The sequence below is a fragment of the Nomascus leucogenys genome, chromosome 6 (assembly GCF_006542625.1).
Source record: "Nomascus leucogenys isolate Asia chromosome 6, Asia_NLE_v1, whole genome shotgun sequence".
Classification (NCBI taxonomy): Eukaryota; Metazoa; Chordata; class Mammalia; order Primates; family Hylobatidae; genus Nomascus; species Nomascus leucogenys.
Window position 1 is genome coordinate 106,968,653 of NC_044386.1, and position 13,264 is coordinate 106,981,916.

At 45.5% G+C, this 13,264-nt stretch overlaps 1 protein-coding gene across 6 annotated transcripts in view; it reads right to left on the reverse strand.

Moving 5' to 3' along the window:
• Positions 1-13,264, reverse strand: part of NTRK3 (neurotrophic receptor tyrosine kinase 3) — a 382,386-nt gene that overhangs the window by 300,356 nt on the left and 68,766 nt on the right. For all 6 annotated transcript variants that reach the window (XM_030814963.1, XM_030814966.1, XM_030814962.1 and 3 more), the window contains 2 exons: positions 9,098-9,172; positions 8,290-8,361 (listed from right to left, as the gene is read on the reverse strand). In XM_030814963.1, the coding sequence (XP_030670823.1) occupies positions 8,290-8,361; positions 9,098-9,172 (147 nt within the window). The remainder of the gene's footprint in view (positions 1-8,289; positions 8,362-9,097; positions 9,173-13,264) is intronic.

Consider the following 13,264-nt stretch of genomic DNA (forward strand, 5'->3'; position numbering starts at 1 on the left):
CCATACACTGATTACAGCTTCTGTCATTCCTGGTTTATCTTTTCTTTCTTTTTTTTAGCCACAATAAAAGTGTATTTCTCTCTCACGCTACATGTCGACAGAGGTCAGCTGTGGCTTTGCTCCCATCATCTTCCCAACAAGACTCCAGCTAATGGAGCAGCCTCCATCTGGAACAGTAACATCCTTTGCCCCATAGCAGAGGAAAAGAGACATAGTAGGCCCCACACAGGCTCTGAAAGCGTCTTCTAAGAAGGAACACAGGATAGACACAGAGAGATAGATAGAGAGAAAGAGAGACATAAAGAGATAGAGCAATAGATATACACAATTCAACCACTTAAAATGTACAATTCAAAAGTTTTTCATATATTCACAGAGTTGTGAATCAATTTTAGAATACTGACGATCAATTTTAGAATATTTTCATCATGATAATGATCAATTTTAGAATCAAATTGATCCATTTTAGAATATCAATTTTAGATGATATTGATATTGATCATCTGCTATATGTACTATTTATATTTGTACGTTACAATTTTCTAAAGAATAATAACAGCAATCTCCACTAACATATATTGGGTTATTGTTATGGGCCAGACATTCTCCTCAATGCTTCATATACATTAATTCATTTAGTCTTGCTAACAACCATATTATTCCCATTTTCCAAAAGAGGAGATTAAGGCATAGATATGTGAAGTAACTTGCCCGAGATATACAGATACATGTGATAAAGCCAGAATCGAATGTCAGGCCATGTGGTTCAAGAGCACATACGCTCAACTACTTATCAAAATAACCAAATTAGTGATGAGGGTGGGTTAGAGGCAATAGCTTAAGCAGGATGTTTGGTGGAAGCTCTGAGCAAGAAGAACTGAATGAGAAGAAAGCTCAAAGAGGCAACCTACCTTCATTGTACATTTTTGTATCACACCTCAGCAGCGTGATACTGTGATATGATTCTGTACTATTTATATTTGTACGTTCCAATAATATAAGTGATATGCATGTAATATTTGCCCATATGCCCTTTCTTTTTTTTTTTTTCTTTTTTTTTTTGAGACAGAGTCTCGCTCTGTCACCAGGCTGGAGCCCAGTGGCACGATTTCAGCTCACTGCAACCTCCGCCTCCCAGGTTCAAGTGATTCTCCTGCCTCAACCTCCTGAGTAGCTGGGACTACAGGCACACGCCACCATGCCCAGCTGATTTTTTATTTTTAGTACAGACTGGGTTTCACCATGTTGGCCAGAATGGTCTCGATCTCTTGACCGCATGATCCGCCTGTCTCGGCCTCCCAAAGTGCTAGAAGTATAGGTGTGAGCCACTGCGCCCGGCCCATATGTCCCTTCTTTTAAACAGGGCTGCAATGGTTTCTACCATACATAGAAGTGTGAAGATCTCTGGCTAGATAAGACCCAAGGAAAGTAGACAGGATAAATATGATGGGAGGAATGCCACACAGAGCGTACCAAGACCCACATTCTAGTCCTGGCTCAACTCTTATCCATGGGGATCTTGGTCAGAATTCTTCTCCACTCAAGACATCCTTCTTGTCATCCAGAAAATGATCAAATCAGACTAGAGTCACTTGTACATGCAACAAATCACTACCGATCACTTGGCATATGACAGGCATTGTTCTCAGTGCTGGAGATATAGCAGGGAAAAGATCCTGCTCCATGGAAGTTTATATTCCAGTGTGGGAGATAGAGTATCAACTCTTAAACAAATAGCTGAATGAGATACTTGCAGATGATCGATAGTAATAAAGGTGAAGGAAATGATTCAGCCACATGACAGAATAAAATGTGATCTATTTGTAAGGAGAAGGAAGGCCACAAAGTTTGAGCAGTCAGGAGGCCTTGCTAAGAAAGTAGCATTTGAGTGAATGATGAGAAGGGGCCAGCCATGCCAAGATCCAGGGCAGGGTATCTGTCTGGGTCAGATGGGTCAACAGGGACAAAAACTCCAATGTGGGAATGAGCTTGGCACATTTAAGGGACTGAAAAGGCTTGTAAGGCTGCAGCAGAGAGAACAAGGGGAAAAATACAAGACAATTAGACAGGGAGACAGAAACTATATCCATGTGAGTCCTGTGGCCATAGAAAGGGGCTTAGCTTTTATTGTAAGTAACGCAAGAAGTAATTGGAGAGCTTTAAGCAGCTAAGTGGCATGATCGGATTTATATGTTTAAAATATCACTCTGGCAACTGTGTGGACAATGAAATGTAGCAGACAAAAGTGAAGGCATGGAAAACCTAAGTTAGAAGGCTACTGTCACAGTGTCAGTGGAGGGGATGATGACTTGGACCAAGACAATAGACATGAGGATGGAAAGGGTAAATAAGCAGATGGATACAAAATATTTTATGAATTTATTAAACTGAAGAAGAAGCAGTTGAGCAGGTAAAGGAAAGAGAGGCATCAAGAATGTCTCCCAAGGTTTTGGCCTGAGTAATTTGATGGATGGTACCACTTACAAGAACAAGAAGCATTGAGGAAGAAGAGGTTAGGAGGAAGGGTTTGGTATGAAATCAAGAATCCTGTCTTGGACAACTTAAGGTTGACTCGTGACTGGGGCACGCAAGTAGGCAGTTTGATACAGGAAGCTAAAGGGCAGGATAGGAATACAAATTTGGGAGTTGGTTCTAAGGACTCTTCTAGCTTTAACTGTCTATGATTCTAAACAATTGGAGACCAACATGTGTAGGGAGGAAGTCTTTAATAATAGCAAAAATATATATATTGAGTCTTTCATAGTACATTGTCTTAAGCACTTTCCAGGCATTGTCTTATTTAAGGCTAAGAACAATCCTATGAAGTAGGAACTCTTATTTTCCTTTCAAAGCTCAGAGAAGTTCAATAGCTTGCCTAAGGTCAACAGCAGGAAGTGAAAGATCTAGGATTTGAATCCTGATCTTTCTATCTTCAAAGCCCATGCTCCTTACTGTCAGCTATCCCGCATTTCATGGCTAAGGCCTCCACAAAGAACAGAAGAAGGAGGATGCTTGTGGAGAAGCAGTGAGGGAGACCAGTGTGCCAGTTGCCAATCCTTTTGGGACTTGGAGAAAAGTCTCAGTGCAGAGGTAAGGGGGCAGGCAGAAAAAAAAATTTACTGAGATACTGTCTACACACTATCTTGAAACTCAGAATCTGGGGTTATTCCAAGGAGAAAGAACATTGAGTAATTTATAATACATAATAAATCCATGTCATCATTTTTTCACCCCAATAATCTCAAGAGAAATGTATTACCTATGCAGTCAGTGTCTTGAAAGGGTAGGGATCCTAGCCACCTCTTCTTTTCCTATCCACATAGCATCACTGACTTCCTGTCCTTGCAAACATAACACGGTTGACACAATCGTGCTCAAATCAGGACATTCTCCATCTTTCACCCCACTCTGGTGGCTGACTCTCCCAGCTAAAGATTGAGTGCACGTTTGCTTCTGAAAGGAGAAATAAGTTAGTCCGGCATCCAGAGCTTTTTGGAAAAGAGCAAGAAATGGAGCCCAAGAGAGATCCCACCACAGTCAACTCTAGGGATTAAATAAATTCTCTTGGCTTGCTGGAATCTTACATTAAATATTCTTGGAAATAAGTAGGCCATAGGCTAATGCTAAGAAATCTTTCATAATAAAGATATTCAGGTTGTAATGTAACTGTCATTATAGGATTTGACCTGAATAGAAAGAGGAACTAAACAGAGCTTTCTCAAGAGAGCTCTTTGAGGATGGATCGTACTGAATCCCCAGGGGGAAAGAGCAGCTCTTTCACAGAACTTTAAAGATGCCCACCCCTCCTATAAGAAGTTCTTGCTGTGAAAACCAGAGAGACAAAACGCTCCTGGGATGTAAAAAAGTACACGGACTTCAGATTCAAAGGATTTAGAGTCCACATTCTGATTCTTCCACTAACTTACTGTGTAACCTTAGGAGAACTCAGTTATAACTTCTGAGCTTCAGTGTTTGCATCTATGAAATGGGGAGAGAGGACTCCTAACTTAGAGTTACGGTGGGGAGTAAGTGAGTTCATATTTGCAAATGCACCAGGCACAGTTCTTGGCACACAGGAAGTTCTCAATCAGTATTAGCCTTTCCCTTTTCTTTTCTGATACCAGCAGTTTTATGCGGTTTTCTAAACATAGTAATGACTAGCAAAACATAGTAACTTTTTAAATTGCTTCTGTGAAGAAACATTGCCTCTTCTGGCCCATGAGCTATAGTGGAAAGATTCCTGGAAAGAGAATCAGAGGACTTAGGTGCAGTTCTACTTCTGCTACTTACAAGTCAGAGCCTCTCTGGGCCTATCTTCTGTGCTGTAAAATAAAGCCACCTACCATACCCCTGCCCCAAGGATGGTTATGAGAATTCAATGAGATAATGTATGGAAAAGCACTTTGAAAACCATGAAGAGCTCTACAGATGAAAGGAAGTACCATTGTTTGAGTGCAGCTCATAGACAGATGTCTACATTCTTCATGTATGGGGATCCCAGACTGTGGTGATCCAGTCTGTGTGAGCCATGCCAGAGAAAACACACCCCATAAAGGGAAAGAGGGGCCAGCTGCAGAAGCGGGGCTCAGAGGACTCTGAGAACAACCCAAGTTCAATAATGCTGGTGGACAAGATCTCAACTCAGGTGGAAATAAAGAAAGTTGTCAGCTCATCAGTTTCAGTTGCTTAGGTCCTTTCTGAAACTGACAGCATCTACAGAGAGGTCTACATACAGTCTAAAGCAAGTGGGGATAAAAGGGGAGAATAGAGAACTTATCCGGATTTATTCATCAGTGTACAATGAGGAAAGATGCTGGAGAATATGAGTATTCCAGTCACCAGAGAGGTGGGCTCCACTGTGAGACAGAAATTCAGCTTTTCCAGGACAAAGAAGTGGTCAGAATACCCATCAAGGTCACCTAACCCTTTCTCTTTGATTGTATAATCATCATCAGAAATAATAACAATAATTACTATCATTACTAGCAACTGTTCTCTTTGAACACTCACTATTTCCTGGTCACTGGGCTGAGAGCTGTATGCGCCTCTTATTTAATCTTGACCACATCCCATCCCTAGAATAGCCACTATTATTATGCCCACTTTTCAGATTGGCATATAGCTATTACAATTATCAATCTCAGAAATCCTTATCCTTAAAAATCCTTAATCCAAAATTCTTAGGATCAGAGAAGGGATACAAAGGTGGAGAATATTCCCATCTCTCAAAAAAGGGTTTCCCTTGATGTGTATTCATCCATATCTCATTTTCCACATTCTACAAAAGGTAGAGAAAACTGAAGCAGTCAAGAGGAGATGGTCAGTCACTCATAAACCATGAAGTAGGGCCCAAGAGTCCTAATCTCCAGACTACTGTGTAGCAGACAACTTGGCCAAAACTTTGTCAATTCATTTTCTGGCCTGAAGAAGAATTACACTGATTAACGCAACAGTAGCATAGGGGTGGGAGACAGTTCAACCAATCAGAACAACTCGAACAATTTGACATCAGTACTAGGGGCAATGATATCACTTCCTACTTCTTATTTTATACAGAAGAAAGAAGAAAAGACTTCTCAGACATCACCCTAAAAAAAAAAAAAAAGCCGCCAAGCCAGGGCTCAGCAATTAGTGTTGGAGTAAGTGATCATCTTGTGATTGCTCAGCTGGGGCCAGAAGACTTGTAAATGCATTTAGAGGACATAAATAGAAGATGTTGTGAGACAGCAGAGAAACCTGGCCCATTTGCCAGGAGAAAATGTCCCAAAGCTGCCGGGAAATTTACTCAATTGGGAATTTGGTGTGTCTCCATAAATAAGAAAAGTTAATAAATAAAACCCGTGGATAATGCCAGTGCCTCTGCCTCATCCTATTGACTCGTCTCTCGGTGACCCCCAGGCTCCTCTGGGCATCCCACTGTGCCTATCAGAGCCACTTGACTGGGTGCTGACTTTCTTGAACTAGGTTGAGCACCCTGACTTGCCCCTAATGCACAGCCAGACTCAAATTGGGGGTGAACTAATGGTCATCCATCCTTCTGGGTAATCCCCCTGTAGCCAATAGCAAGTACTTTGGCAAGAGCTGGCCAATGTGTCCAGGAGAAAACAGGGCCCAAGGTCATAGGCAGGTTCAATGGTAGCCTTGGGTCCTACTCCAACTAGGTCCTCCTACCCACAAAGCCTTGGGAATCTTGCAAACCTCCACCAGCCTCTATCGCTGCCACCACTCAGCAGACCCCGTATCATTCCAAAAGAGACAGTGGGTCACAGCCCTCTTCCAGGATCTTCAAGGGCAAGCCAAAGACATGCTCTGGTACAACCCACTTCAGAGCCACCTGCAGCCCAAGATGCAACCCTGCTCCCACGCCTGAGCCTGGGTCCCGAAGCCTCTCCACCTCCCTAAGAGCTGCAGGGACACCGTGCCCTAGAAGGCTCTGAGGCCTGAGCACCCAGCCCCTGTCCTCAAAGAGAACAGCGTTTGTCTCACATCAACAGCATCCCTACCCCAAATACGACCTTGCACCACAAACTGGCACTCCGCGTGCCACATTCTGCTCATGGAAGTAGTTTCGTATGGCCCATGGAGATGAAGGGTCTTGTTTTTAGCTGGCAGCATTTAAAACTTGAGTTGTTTCACGGAATCTCCAAGTCTTCTGGAAACAAGTCTGACCACACCAGGCCCCACCTCCACGTGGCAGCAGTCAGCTGGAACTGATGACTGGTTGCCTCTTTGGAGGGGACACGTGACCCCACCTGGTCCACCATGGGCATTTGGCTTTGTGACCCTTGTATGAATTACTAAGAAAACGGAGACTTCTCATATATGAAAAGCTTTTTCCCTTGGGATGTTTTACAGTGAAACTCAAACCCCCAATAAAATAAACACCTGGAACATCTGGTCCAAGACCCTCCTCTGGTCCCAGCTATGCCTCCAGCTGCAAAGAACACACATCAGGAGACTCTCACCACAGAGGCTACTCTGGGGCAAGAGGCAACAGCTAAATTAAACAGCTGAAAGGGAGGTCTCAGTCCCCTGGAGTTGATACATCTAGCCCTGAGCAGTGGCCATAGAGCCTGCTCTTTCCAGAGAAAAGAAAGCTCCACAGAAAGCAGAGGTGGCCATACTGATAAACAAATATTTATCAAGCACTCACTCCAGGGGTAAGGTCAGGATCCCCCAAAAAAGAAAAAACAACTCCTCCACCAGGATTCACTGTGATCTCTTCCATTTCCCCACCTTCCCTACCCTCCACTTCCTACAGCTCCCCTGGATGTTCTGCCCCGGTCGGTGCATGCAATTTCTCTCCAGCCCAGCTGCCCTTCCGTTACCAAATGCAAAGTGCTCAGTCAGTGAAACTTTTAAGTGGCCACAGGAAAGACTAGCCCAAGGCACACCACTTCTCCACTTTCTCCCTAAAGGCAATAGACCCCTCCCCACCTGGTTCCTGCAGAGCCTCTGCTCTTTGGGAACATGCCCAGTGGGTGTCTGAGATGGCCACTATCCTTGGAGTTGACCCAGACAACAAGTACCCCTCTACGGGTGCAGCGGGTTGGCACTTCCCCTAATCACTCACCCCAGGCTTCCTTTCATGCCCACTTTCTCCCCAGGAAATGGCAGTCCTCATTAAATCCCAAAGTCTATCAGCCCAGAACTCGGCTTAGAGAGGAAGCATCAACTCTTGTGATTCTATCCCCACTAGGGAAAGGGTAGAGACAGGATGAAGGAGGCACAGATAGACAGGAACCCCCACCCATAACCACTTGACCTCTAGCTTGTCCCAGACAAATCTGTGTGACCTTATACAGGTGTTTCCACTTCTCTGAGCTTTTCCCCACTGAACCCAGAATCTATTTAGACATAACACTGGCTATTGGCCATGATTTCTTTCTTCTTGCAACCCCCCAAGTCCTAACACACATACACACTCTTATGGGCCTACTTATGGTCCCAGAAGTGTAGTATTCACATTACATATGAGTGGAATTCCCTATCATTTACGTTCCCATAAAACTGCAAGTTTCATCATGAAAGTGAACACACTTGGGTGTCAGGAGACTGACTCTCCCTCTCAGCCCCTGGTCCTACATTTTTCCTTCTGACAGGAAACTTAGAGATAATCAAACCCAAAATAATCCTTTTAAGAGGCAAAATTGGAAGCCCAAGAAAGTTCAAAACCTTGCCCAAGAGTCCCTGGAAGTAAAAAACCAGGTCTAGACCTCAGGTCTCCGGCTTCACTGCCCCAAGAGTCCCTGCCATGTGACCCCATCCCTGCAGCCCAGCTCTACTCACATATAACGCAAATGGGGGTTCTTGGCAAAGGCTCTGGGCTGAATGCTCCGAAGTCCTGAGTTCTTGATGGTCCTAGACAGAGAGAAAAAGAGGATCAGCAGAGCTCAAGTTGCAGAGGGATATCTGCTCTGGGCTGAGGCTGGCAGGGGGTGAGGATAAGGCTGGCCCTGCAGCCGCCCTGTGGATTATCTGCACCTTTTCATTGCCAATTATCACAGGTGTCCTGCTGGGGTTGCTCAGGGAGGCATCTGGGCTCACACACCCCAGGGCCCTGTGTGAGGCTGGGAGGTCAGGGGTCATACTGGCAGCTGCCCTCCACCCATCCTGGCCAGTGGGTAAGGACCAGGGCTTCTGCTGGTACAGTGATGGCAGGGCTGCAGCCCTCTTTATTCCTTGTCCCTCTCCCCACTCCAGGTCCCCACAGTCACTAGCACTGACATCCAAGGGTGGAAGTAGCTGGGAAATCTCATACTCCATGGGGCTCATCAGTCAAGCATAAGGGTAGGGAAAGGACACTCACCCAGCATGCGTGGGTTCCGGGCCTACCTTGAAACCCTACCTTCAAGATGGGAATTCACACAACCCCCTTGCCTCTCTAGACTAGGGTGAAACAAAGGGGTGTGAAGAGATGGCCTTTGAAGCCTCTGGTGTCCCCTAAGTGTATGTTGCCAACTCTACCAAAAGAAGACCCGGGGGAGAAAGCGTGGATGGCAGCCTTGCTGTGCCCCTCACGTCACCCCAGAAGGCAGACCAGGTGACATCCACCCCTTCCACAGGGAAAGGCCTCTCTGTGGCCAGGTGCACTCACAGCTTTTGAAGTCCAGTGTAGAGCTCCATGTCCACGGCGTTGAGCGTGTGAAGACTACGCCAGTTCTCTATGTGTCTGCAGGGGAGGAGTAAAGGTAAGGGTCAGCCAGAAGCAACAGAAATGAGGCTGGCGTTGGAGCCACAGAGACCTGGCTTTGGATCCCTGATAAGCTAATTGATTGCCAGGCCTTTTGCCAAGTCACCAAATAAATCTGAGCCTCAGTTTCTTCCTCTGTGTGGTGGGGTTCGCACCGTCTGCCTGACTGGGTTGTTGCAAGAATTAACTGGATTCATTGGTTCCAAGTTCCTGGCCCATGGATTGCATTGAATGTCTCCCCATCAGCTAGAAAAAGATGCTATTTAAAGATGTGAAGTTCAATCTCCCTGCTTGCCTTCCCTTTCTTTCTTTTTCCTATTCAGAATTTCCTAAGGACTGGCCTTTTTTTCCCCTTAGGTATTGCCCATAATGACAATACAAATGACATGGCTTTAAAAAAGGACGGGGTGGCTGGCTGGCCAGCAGGCTTAGCCAAGCAGGTACACACTCCTACTTCCAGCATCACCAGGGTCTAGACTCTGGAAGCCCCCTTTGGGTGACCCACAGCCCAATCCCTCCTGGAGCTCAAAAAAACCAGTGGCTTGATTTGGTGGAGCTGACTCCAGAGAGTGGGCCTGGAGCCACCAGGGTGTCATGGGAAGCATGGGAACCTGGTAGTGGAGGACACAAACCCTAGCTTCAACCGAGGCTTCAGGACCCAGTGACTTTGAGCCAGTGCTTCCACCTCTCTGAGTCTCTCATGTCTTCATTTGTAAGAGGAGAGTTGCACTGGATCAGCAGTTTCTCCCCTTTTCATCATAAAGGTCTCCTTTTAGAACTTTGCCCCAAGAGATCCCATGTTTAAGGAGGTTTATGTCTAGCAAGCACACTACATCTATTAACTACGAATTAATTCATCTTCTTGGATTTATTAATCAGCAATATAAATCACTGTTAACCAGAGCTTTTTATCAACAGACACAAACCCATGCTAACTCATCCACTGCATAAATTCCAGCCCAAAGCAAAGAAACTCAACATTCTGTCAGCAGGAGAAGGCTTGTCATGGGTATGGATCTGATTTCTGGGTTTATTATTTTTATATTGACCAAATGCCAGAAACAAACACCCCTCATTACTGCTTTTGGGGTCCCCAGGTTGAGAACCATTACACTATTAATTATCAAAGCCCTTTGCAGCTCTAAAGGTGTATGAATGATGCCGATTCGTACACACCTGTACGAGGCACCAAAGGATCTTGGGAAAAGGCCTTCCACCGCCCACCCAATCCTTCCAGGATTTTACTCTGATCAGTGGCCATGAAGTCTAAGTACCATCTTAGTCAAGAGTACAGAGAGGTGACAGCTCATCCTGGGACAGAACTAACCCAGGCACACTCTGTCCAGAAAAGTGACAGCCACCTTCCCCAGACATCTCCTCTCCGGCACCACCATACCCGTAGCTCTGCCATCTGCCACCAAGTCGAGTCAGAGCCAGCAAGGCAGCAGGACTATGACTGCCAGGGCCTCTGGAAGCATTTCAGAGCCACACGGTGACAAGGTATGCTGAGAACCTGTTTTGTACCACATTCTCTCAAAGTCCCTGCTGAGCAGCCAGAGACACTGGCATCTGCTGGGGACGTGGACCAGGTGGCCAGGTTGGTGTTGGATACCAATGCCAAAGTTCTCCCTGGAAGTCTTACAGCCCCAGGGCAGTTTGGGTGGTCTGCTCCCACCACGGCAGAGAACCTGGCAACATTTCAGATGAAAAGAAAGCGCCAGAGGAGTAGAACTATCTGTGCCACCAGGTCCCCCAGTGTATTCCCTGGGCTTTGTAAATTACCAGGTAGATCACCATGGTTGTACAGAATACTTCTCATTCACAGGACTCCAGCTTCCTACAAGGATCTGCTCCCAACAAGCAACTTTGATCTAATTGTTTAAATCAATGAAATCATTTTTCACAGCCCTCATTAGAATTCCATAAATGTGTTGTTACAGTTGAGTTATCAATCATTACCGTGTTCTCAAGCCTTACCCTTCTCAGCCCTCATGTCCTTATGCCCACAAACTGACCCTTCCTTGACTTAGGCGAGCACTGAGATATGGCAGAGAAATGAATGAACTCCTCGATGCAAAGAGTCCTCCGGTAAGTAGAATAATGGTCCCCACCTCCTCCGTTGGGTAGGTCTGAGTTTTCCTAAATCAGGGAATGGCATTTTTATAGCCACAGTGCAACAGTGTGGGTAGGAGTCAGGGCTCTAAGGCAGTGGTCGTCAAGCTACAGCCCGCTGCCTGCTTTCCTGCAGCCCCAGAGCTAAAAATAGCATTTACATTTTTTTATTATTATTATTATACTTTAGGTTTTAGGGTACATGTGCACAATGTGCAGGTTTGTTACATATGTATCCATGTGCCATGTTGATTTCCTGCACCCATTAACTCGTCATTTAGCATTAGGTATATCTCCTAATGCTGTCCCTCCCCCCTCCCCCAACCCCACAACAGTCCCCGGAGTGTGATGTTCCCCTTCCTATGTCCATGAGTTCTCATTGTTTAATTCCCATTTATGAGTGAGAACATGCGGTGTTTGGTTTTTACATTTTTAAAAATCAAAAGAAGAATATTTTGTAACACATGAAAACTACACGAAATTCAAATTTCCTTGTTCATACCCGTTCATTTACTGTCATCTATAGCTATCTTCAAGCTACAATAACAGAGCTGAATAGTTGCTACAGAGGCCATATGGCCTGCAAAACCTGAAATATTTACTCTCTGGCCCTTTACAGAAAACAGTTGTTGACTCCTGCCCTAGAAGCTGATGGTCAAAATGCATATCCTGGCCCCATCAGTATCCCTATCTATGTGACCCTGTCCAGGTTACTTCTCTGTCTGTGCCTCAGTTTTCTCATCTATTAAATGGGGATAATAAAATAACTACCTCCTAAGAATGATGTGAAGATCAAAAGACTACGATAAAAAAGAAAACCCCTTTGCAGTGTGGGGCACATGTAAGTCCTCAGGCAGAGCTGGCTGTGCTGATTATTTTCCTCCTGTGCCTTACAGAAACTGAGCAGTCTTGTTCTCAGTTTTCAAGCTAAAAATGGCATCAGGCTTCTGCTGGAAGTTGTCATTTCTCAGGAATCATTGATAAAAACCCCATGTGGCAGAGTGTGGAGGGGTAGGAAACCTGTCATTCATGGCCTCCAGGAAAACTGTTCCAGCAGGAGTTTATACACAGGTTCAAGGAGTGCATAGATGCCACATCAGAGCAGGTTCCGAGGAAGAGCAAGAGGATGAAGATGAGGCCCTGACATTTCTGGATGGCATCAGCTGGGCACCTGCCAAGTTCTCCTATGACTCACCACTTGGTACCCAACCAGGAGGTCAGTGTTGTGACTCTGCTGGCTGGTGTGTGTGTGCTACTAGGGAGACCACCATTTTCAGTGAAAAAGGCAGGCTCTAAAAAATATTATATATATATAGTAAAAGAGCAGGTTTGGTTTGCTTTTGTTAATGGTGAGTACCTCAACCCAGCACGATTACACGTGGCTTCTCCTTTTTTGTGATTTTCTGAGCTGTCCAGGTTGTTTTCATTGAGCATTTGTTTTGTCATTTGAAAATCAATCAATACTGCCTGCAATCCCAGCACTTTGGGAGGCTGAGGCGGGTGGATCATTTGTGGTCAGGAGTTCGAGACCAGCCTGGCCAACATGGGGAAACCCTGTCTCTACTAAAAATACAAAAATCAGCCAGGTGTGGTGGTGGGCACCTGTAATCCCAGCTACTCAGGAGGCTGAGGCAGGAGAATCGCTTGAACCTGGGAGGCAGAGGCTGCAGTGAGCCAAGATCACACCGCTGCACTCCAGCGTAGACAACACAGTGAGACTCTGTCTCAAAAAAAAAAAAGAAAAAAATCAATACCTATTCACTTCTAGAGGAAGGCCAGGCACCTAAACCCTGTGGGGGTTGTGACTGGTTCCCTGTTCCAGGACCACAGGCTGGACCAGCTCATCCCTGCCTGGACATCTTACAAACCCACTCCCACTGTGGAGGAATTTAGAGCAAGGCCCAACGGACTGTGCAATTCTGCAGAGTGCATGGTGGTGGCCCCCACAGGAACCTGCAG